Source organism: Anarhichas minor, unplaced genomic scaffold (genome assembly GCF_050575085.1).
Source record: "Anarhichas minor isolate MPS153535 unplaced genomic scaffold, ASM5057508v1 ptg000066l, whole genome shotgun sequence".
NCBI lineage: Eukaryota > Metazoa > Chordata > Actinopteri > Perciformes > Anarhichadidae > Anarhichas > Anarhichas minor.
The window spans coordinates 469,162-478,158 of NW_027466512.1; the positions used below are offsets into that span (position 1 = coordinate 469,162).

Below are 8,997 nucleotides of genomic sequence, written 5' to 3' on the forward strand. Positions count from 1 at the left end.
ACATGAAGCTTTGACTTCACTTTAAAGAACCGGAGAACGTTTCTTCAGTTTCACTTTTAAAAAAGATAACCAAACATAATGTATCATATTTTCTGAAATAAATACTTCAGTTTTCTTCAGCAGCTACAGATTTTATTACATTATTGATCTTTAACATTTAACGTGAAGCCTGTCGGTGCGTTCAGTCGTAGTCCTGGTTGTCATGGTGATAAGCGAGGTGGGCGGGGTCTACGGTCTGCTGTAGTCGTGGTGATGTGCCGGGTGGTGGGCGGCGTCTACGTAACCATCGTCGGGCTCCACGTAGGCGTAGTTCTGCTCCCCGTAGTCCGGGTCGCCTTCAGGGTCGCTCAGACGGTCGGTCATTTTGATGCCGGCTCTCCGGCCGAGCGCTCGGTACAAAGACACGGTGAAGACGAACTGGACCACCTGGAGACGGAGGAAGGTCTTATTAGCATTAATACATTATAATAACTGTCCATATCCCTCTTGATATTTTTTATTATATACAATATTCAGTTTTACAGAACTGGAAGAGGTCTGTTCTACTTCCAGACAGGTTCTGGTTCTGGTTCTGGTTTTATTACCTGGATCAACATGAGAGCGACGTCCATGCCGATGACTGTCAGAATGTTTTCCTGCAGCCAATCAGTGACCTTCTGTTTGCAGCCCTGCAACATGAAAACATAATAAAGTAATATAAACGAAGAGAATAAGTAATAACAAGTACAACATAATCTAATATATATCATGTAAAAAACATACTATAACATCAAAATACAAATATATAAACAGAACAAATTTAACAATTTATTAAAACAAAAGTTACAGGTATTTAAAATAAAATTCTTAAAATAAAATTATTATTATCATTGTTATTTTTATTATTATTTTCATTATTATTATTATTATTTTTATATGTTATCTAGCTGAATGTTTCCTCACCAGGAAGAAGTTAAAAAGAGAACTTAATTAATTTAGTTGAAGACTGAGCGGTGAAATAACATGAGATCTTGTAACTAAATTAAATCAATCAAGCAATCAATCTTCTGCACTTTTACTTTACTAATATCTTTCTTTGTGAAACAGTTAAAGGCAGTTTGTCTCAATGTTCCAGGTTTCATTTAAATGTGCTGACGTCATGCTACCGTAGCATGTGAGCTAAATCCAGGTCAAAATCTTTGTTCATTTGAAAAAATAATTTCAACCTAAAAGTTCAAGTTGTGGTCTTGAACATTGAAAAATACAGCAATGTATTCAAAATAACAATAAGTGAATCAAAAGTTTTTTTGGTTTGAATATAATTTTGATTCAGTTCTGGAATTTTTTCGAATACATTTTATTTTTCATTTTTCACTTTCATATGTATTTTGATATTTGAGGTCTTATATTTTTCACTTTCAGATTTCATATTTTCAGATTCAAACTTGAATCAGCTACATGATTGGTTCTTAGCAGTCATGACGTGTCCTTCCCTGTCTCGTGACACCCCTATCACGTGACCCTTACCCGGACGCTCACAAACAACAACATTGATTACCGATCGACTACCAGGTTAGTTTAACATGGACGACTGATTACAGGCGACGCTGACCGTGTTGTCTTTACTAGCAGCTGTTGTCCAGTAAAAGTCTGCATTATTACGGAGGAAGCAGCTGTTAATGGAGTGATTAGTGAGCGGCGTGACCAGCGGCGTTATCAGACCTACGGAGGACGTCTGAAGTCACGGTTAGCGGCTTTGAGGAGGGTGATGGACACAAAGCGGAGGACTTTCCTGTCCTTATTAATGCTTATTTTGTTCTGCACATCTATTGTGAAGTCCACAGATAAAATGTACATAACAGTAAATGCTCTCCAGTAGGACAGACTTCAGCCACCAGCAGAGCTACGAGTGAGAACAGAAACAACGACACCGAGGGAACGAGTGAGAGACGTGTGTTGACCTCATTTATGGATCATAATCTAGTCAACTTCATGTGTGAGTGTTGATTTGAAAGTAAATTTGATGTGTGAGAGAGAAAGACCCGCAGCGCTGTAACTAACGTTAAGTCTCAAAAATAAAACTTCTAAAACTTTATAGAGGAAGATTTTAGAGAAGATTAAGTATCAAACACAACCTTTCATTATTAAAGACTACTTTATTACTACTATTTAACTAAGCAAGCAATATACTTCCTGTTTACACCGACACCCACCCCCACGCCCAGTGTACGTGAAGAGTCACCTGATATTTGTTTTCAGGTGTGTTAGTCTGGACGGAGATCATTTCTAAAACAATGCTGAAGCGCCGTGTGGACGGAGATGGTTTTATTTATTAGTGTGGATGTAGCCTAAGAGTGGACTCCCGTTGGAGTTCGTTGGGGGGGTTCTGATAGTGTGGTGATGAAAGTGTTTGGAGCAGTTGTCTCGGGGGCACGTCCGAGGCTGCAGGTGGGTCACCAGTTCATGGTGTCTTTACCGGGCCTGCGGGTTTAAGTGCATAAGTACCCACCACATGTAGCACCTGAAGACTAGGGGGAGCTTAGTTCGTCTCTGGTTCTGCAGTTAGAGGGACGGAGCTGCGGTGATGTTCGTGTAACCTTGATCACTTCTTGGGTTTGTGTATTCGGGCAGTTAAGAGGTAATCACCTGGTTTAGTACGGCTACTGTTGAGGACTCTTTGAGAGCTCCGTCGGAGGAGTTATTGGAGCAGTGCTCGTGAGAGCAGTTAGTGAAAATAGCTGACTGCTTTAAGATGGATGTCGGAGATGAGGTGTTGAAGGAGAACATGAAGAACATCTGGTTGAAGTGGGTGTTTTCCAGTCTAAACTGCAGACTGTTGATTCCGCCTCAGACAGAGCTGGGGGAGTCATCGGAGATTGGTAAACTGACTGGGACGGGGGAAGGGGGGTCCTGTTTAAGAATTTGTGAGTACGGTATGAAGCTGTAGCCTACAAGTATTGCACAGTAAAAAGTATAGACTTTGTAGTTTGCCAATATTGGCGTTTCCCGTTTTGTGTTGGGATTCCTTATGGGAACCCTGTTTTTATGGTGGGGGGGTGTGACGCTTTTGTGAAAATAAAACAGCTTTTCTTAGCAGCCAGCTTGTTTCTCTCAGTCTCTGAGCCGGGCTGTGACGGTGTGTACCTGGTCATGTGACCCGTTGCCCCACCCGTACATCGGCGTGGTGAAGTCCGGCAGCTCGGAGCACCAGGACGAGTGGACGGCGGGACGACGGAGCTTGAAACAGGAACAAGGAAGTACGTCCAGATTGGTCAGGTTCAGACTCTGGATGTAGGAGTTCTTAAGCCAATCAGAAGGACCCGTCCTGCCACAGCAGCACTCCTGTGGACGGTAGATCGTATCATTACGTTTGTTAGTCTGTTAGCGTGGGACAGAAGCAGATCCATGTGTGGACAGACGGACGGACGGATCACTCACGTTGCTCTGTATTTTGTCCATCAGGGTGTCTGAACTGTTGTGTCCTCCGTACTCAAAGATGATCCGGTCCACGGTTTCATCCAGACTCCGTTCAATCTGATCAGGTCAAACACATGAAACATGTATTTATTAGTTACAGGCAGTTTATTTATATTAATAATAATATTGTTTATTGTCCTGGTGGTTAAGAGTCAAGAACATAAACATGCAGCAGTATTTAGTTTCAGGTGAATATACACGAGTAAAAACATAATCAGAAATATTTATATTTCGTTTCTGCAGATAAATCCGCCGTCACACTGGCCCTTAAGAAAAGATACATACAAACTCAATGCAAAGATGTGAACCAAGAGATAACTTCCAGTTCTTTAAGTGAAGTCAAAGCTTCATGTGTTGAAGCTGCATTCTCTCTAGTGTCCACCAGGGGGCGACTCCTCTGGTTGTATAGAAGTCTATGAGAAAATGACTCTACTTCTCTCTTGATTTATTACCTCAGTAAACATTGTAAACATGAGTTTATGTTCTCAATCTCTAGTTTCAAGTCTTCTTCAATACAGCATGATGTTCATTTAGTACATTATGGTCCATTTAGAGTCACACAGACCATAAAGCAGGGGATGCTTTAGGGCGGGGCTACACTGTGATTGACAGGTCTCTACCAGAGACGTATATGGCGTCTCTACGTCACTCCTCCTCAGTCCAGATATGGTCACTTCCTGTTCACGGATTGCAAAAAAACAAAACAAACTATGTGTATAAACCATCGACTGTGGTGTAAACAATAACGCTGCTGAAGCAGCTCTAATGTTAGCCTAGCATACCGCTAATCGAGACAAATTCCATTCAGAAAACTAGCGTTTTAAGCAACAAAATAAAAGCCCTTGTCTCACCTTGTCTCTGTTTAGGAGCAGCAGCAGTGTGACGAACAGCTGACCCAGGACCAGCACGATGAGGAAGCCCAGGTACTGAGGAGGACCAGGTGAGTCAGTACACCTTTACCACGAGGGACCGATCACAGCACAGAGGTTACATCGGTGGTTACAGGTTGGAGACTCACCACCAGCAGCAGGACTCTGACGTCTTTAACGACTCCGACGATCCCGACCACACTGATCGCCAACACCGCCAGACCAATCAGCATCAGCCCCGCCCCCACGACACGCAGCTCGACTGTGCCCACACACGCACACACACACACACACACACACACACACACACACACACACACACACAGACACGTTTTTTTAAATATCTGAATGCGTTTAGACTGGCCCTTAGTTTCAAAACCTACAAAACTCTATTACTTGTAGTCAACTGTTTGAATTAGCATGTAGCTGTCTGTGCTAAGCTAACCAATGCTAATGTTTAGTCATAAATTGTATATAAGAAGTGGACGTAGTCATGGAGACGTCTCTTGTTGGTTTGTGGATGTTTTGAAGACTTGAGTTCGGAGATTTCGCCGTCGCCATCTTGTTTTTTTGCAACCAGTGAACAGGAAGTGACCATATATGGACTGAGGAGGAGTGACGTAGAGACGCCGTATACGTCTCTGGTAGAGACCTGTCAATCACTGTGTAGCCCCGCCCTAAAGCATCCCCTGCTTTATGGTCTGTTTGACTCTAAATGGACCATAATGTACTAAATGAACATCATGCTGTAGTGAAGAAGACTTGAAACTAGAGATTGAGACCATAAACTCATGTTTACAATGTTTACTGAGGTAATAAATCAAGAGAGAAGTAGAGTCATTTTCTCATAGACTTCTATACAACCAGAGGAGTCGCCCCCTGGTGGACACTAGAGAGAATGCAGCTTTAACACATGAAGCTTTGACTTCACTTTAAAGCAGTGATTCTCACCTGGTGGGTCGCAGACCCGTTTTCAGTGGGTCGCGGGCCTTTGCCTGAAGAAAAAAAAAAGTGCCGTCTATTCACAGTGCTTAACAATATTTGGCGTTAAGGCCTTGTAATGCTAATATCAGCAGAGGATAAACTGAAAACTATACCTCTGTCTAATGACACTATAAGTAGACGGATTGAAGACATGTCGGATGACATCAAACAACAGACAACAGCTCGAGTTTAGGCAAGAGGTCATTCTGCATTACAAATGGACGAATCTACAGACATACAAACAAAGCAGTTTTACTGGTTTACGTGAAACATGTGGGACGGGGACAGACAGGAACAACTTCTCTGCACAAGAGAGCTCCTACACTACGACTGCAGAGGACATCTTCAGCTCAGGTTCAAACTGCTCCATCTTTACATTAAATACATTTGAGAAGTTGAAAATTGTCCTCGATTTGGGTCACAGCTTGTCATTAAGGGGTGATGGTGGGTCCCACAGCCAGACCAGTTGAGAACCACTGGTCTAAAGAACCGGAGTTGGTGTTTAGCTGGTTAACAACTTTCTGTTTGATTTTTTTACCTGTTTGGTTCAGTTTAAACAGACTAATTTTATCACTTCCTGTTGTAAAACAATATTATTTTTTGTAATAATCCAGAATGGAAGAATCTGATTGGCTGTTTGAAGAGGGAACCAGTGATGATTACTTCCTGTCTGACTACAGAAACACGTCTCTGTGTGAGCCGTAATGTTTGCACGTTATCAGCCGTTGGGAGGTGGCTATGAAGCCAGGCTAACAGTTTCCCTCTGCTTCCAGTCTTTGTGCTAAGCTAAGCTATCCTGGTCCTGGAGCTATCGCTACATGTTGTACTGTACCTGAGGCGTCGATGGTCAGGAGGCTTCCTCCGTCAAACAGGATCCAGAGTCCGACACCGCACACACTGAGACCCAGAGCCTACAGACAGAGGTCAATGGTCAGGTAAAAGGACACGGCTAACTGCTTCCTTAGCCTGGGGCTAACAGCTTCCTTAGCCACGAGCTAACAGCTTCCTTACCCTGGGTCTAACAGCTTCCTTAACCACGAGCTAACTGCTGCCTTACCCTGGGGCTAACAGCTTCCTTAGCCACGAGCTAACAGCTTCCTTAGCCACGAGCTAACAGCTTCCTTAGCCACGAGCTAACTGCTTCCTTAGCCTGGGGCTAACTGCTTCCTTAGCCTGGGGCTAACTGCTTCCTTAGCCACGAGCTAACATCTTCCTTAGCCTGGGGCTAACTGCTTCCTTGGCCTGGAGCTAACTGCTTCCTTAGCCTGGGGCTAACAGCTTCCTTAGCCACGAGCTAACAGCTTCCTTAACCTGGGGCTAACTGCTGCCTTACCCTGGGGCTAACTGCTTCCTTAGCCATGAGCTAACTGCTTCCTTAGCCTGGAGCTAACTGCTTCCTTAGCCATGAGCTAACTGCTTCCTTAGCCACGGGCTAACTGCAGTGTGAGAAGCACAGCTCTTAACCCGTGACAAACATTTATTTTATTAAGTTATAGATCAGCTGGTCTCTTTTTATCGTTAAGTTGTGTTATAATGATGATGATGATAGTATTATTATTATTATTATTAGCATTGTTTTTATTATAATTAGCATTATTATAATTATTATTATATATCTAACTAATGTTTCCTCACCAGGAAGATGAAGTTAAAAACTTCAAAGAAGAAGTTCAGCAGCTGAATCTTCACGTCCAACTTCATCGTTCTTCTCTCAGGAACCACCAGAAGGTTCTGTTCTCTTCTGTTCTGTTCAATAGAACCACAGCAGGTTCTTCACTCGTGTTCTCCAGCAGAATGTTTCTTTGAGTCTCAGCTGCAGCGACACCTGAGATCAGAGTCCACTTCCTTATTGTCTCTAAACATTAGACCGATCTCACATTCTCCATGGAAACACACACACACAGACACACGCACACACAGAAACACACACACACAGACACACGCACACACAGAAACACACACACACACAGGTAAATCTTTCCCTTCATCCTTCTTTGTTGACTCAATGTAGTGGAGAAACTGCATTTCCCACAATGCCTTTCAGCAGCTGAAACCAGCTGGAAACAAACAGCTGGTTTCACTGAGTTCTGACCTCAGTGTGAGACCCTCTGAGGCCGTTAAAGGGGAACACAAACAGGGTCCCCGTGACCTCCGACCTCTTAGTTAAAGAGAGAGAAGGAGCCTTCACAGAGGTCAAAGGTCGCCGCTCGGCCTCGTTCCCACGTTCATCAGTAGCTTTTACTGCTTGGCAGGCGGCCAATCGGCTCCTTCCGTCTGGCCCGGTTACCATGGCGACGGCTAGTCTCTATACGGGTTTGTGTTGACGCGACGAAACGAAGCAGCAGATGACATCATCACCGGGACTGTGACACCATCGGGGGCGTCTGTGACATCACCACCCAGTCGGCAGAAAAAAAAACATGTCGACGTTTTGAAGCCTCAAGTTCAGCGTTTTAGCCGTCGCCATCTTGTTTTTTATCAACCAGTGAACAGGAAGTGACAATATATGGACTGAGGAGGAGTGACGTAGAGACGCCGTATACGTCTCTGGTCGAGACCTGTCAATCACTGTGTAGCCCCGCCCTAAAGCATCCCCTGCTTTATGGTCTGTTTGACTCTAAATGGACCATAATGTACTAAATGAACATCATGCTGTATTGAAGAAGACTTGAAACTAGAGATTGAGACCATAAACTCATGTTTACAATGTTTACTGAGGTAATAAATCAAGAGAGAAGTAGAGTCATTTTCTCATAGACTTCTATACAACCAGAGGAGTCGCCCCCTGGTGGACACTGGAGAGAATGCACACATATATTCAATTTTTATATTATTCTATACTGTAAATATTATTATTATTAGTGCTGGGCAAGTTAACGCGTTATTATGTAACGCCAACAATTATATTATTGCACGCACGTGCGATCGTCTCGTCACAGGATCGATCGTGACAATATCAAAACACATATTGTGGTGTTTTTAAATGAACATATAATCACGAGAGAACAAACTGCTCTTAACTCAACTCAATATTAGCATAACTTCCTCATGCAGGTTACTGCCACGGTACAGACTACAGGTTCCATGCTTCACCTACAGTCCCCTGGGTCCTAAGTCCCTCCATGTACAGCTTCTTATCACGCTCTATGTACCAACGTACATTTATAACAAATACCACACATATTACGGTAATCAGAGTTGCATATGTGTCTGACCACGAGTTTTTAAAGTGTTTTGTTTGTAATATGTATAATAAGCATCATTTAGTATCACTACTGAGAATTTAACAAACAAAAACATGACGTAGATAGGTTTGCAGTTTTCAAGGTGTATATTTAAATATCATCTCTTACACACATGAAGATAAAGTTATGAACACCGGCTGAATATCTATGATCAGAATCATTATAACTGTGTTATAACTGCTGCTGTGTAAAGAGAACACTGCTGCTAACAAGAACCTGATGTGTTTAAAGTGTTTACACACCAAATGTTATTGACCTTTAGTTCATATAGCAGCACTTTAAAATAAAAGTGTACAATACACTACTTTATAATTCATTATTGAACTTTGCGCATAACAATGAGATTAATCACGATTAAACATTGTAATTGTTGCCCAGCACTAGTTATTATATAATAACATATATTATATTGTAATATATAATATATGTTGGAGATACACACA

The 8,997-nt window shown here is 42.6% G+C and overlaps 1 protein-coding gene across 1 annotated transcript; it reads right to left on the reverse strand.

Annotated features, from left to right (window-relative positions):
• Window positions 1–228: 228 nt before the first annotated feature.
• Window positions 229–7,010, reverse strand: LOC142934028 (tetraspanin-19). The gene is made up of 8 exons (XM_076078374.1): window positions 6,945–7,010; window positions 6,142–6,220; window positions 4,475–4,587; window positions 4,308–4,382; window positions 3,418–3,513; window positions 3,124–3,321; window positions 585–668; window positions 229–426 (listed from the first exon to the last, which is right to left on the reverse strand). The coding sequence occupies exons 1-8, from the start codon at window positions 7,008–7,010 to the stop codon at window positions 229–231; spliced, it is 909 nt and encodes a 302-aa protein (XP_075934489.1).
• Between the last annotated feature and the right edge of the window lie 1,987 nt (window positions 7,011–8,997).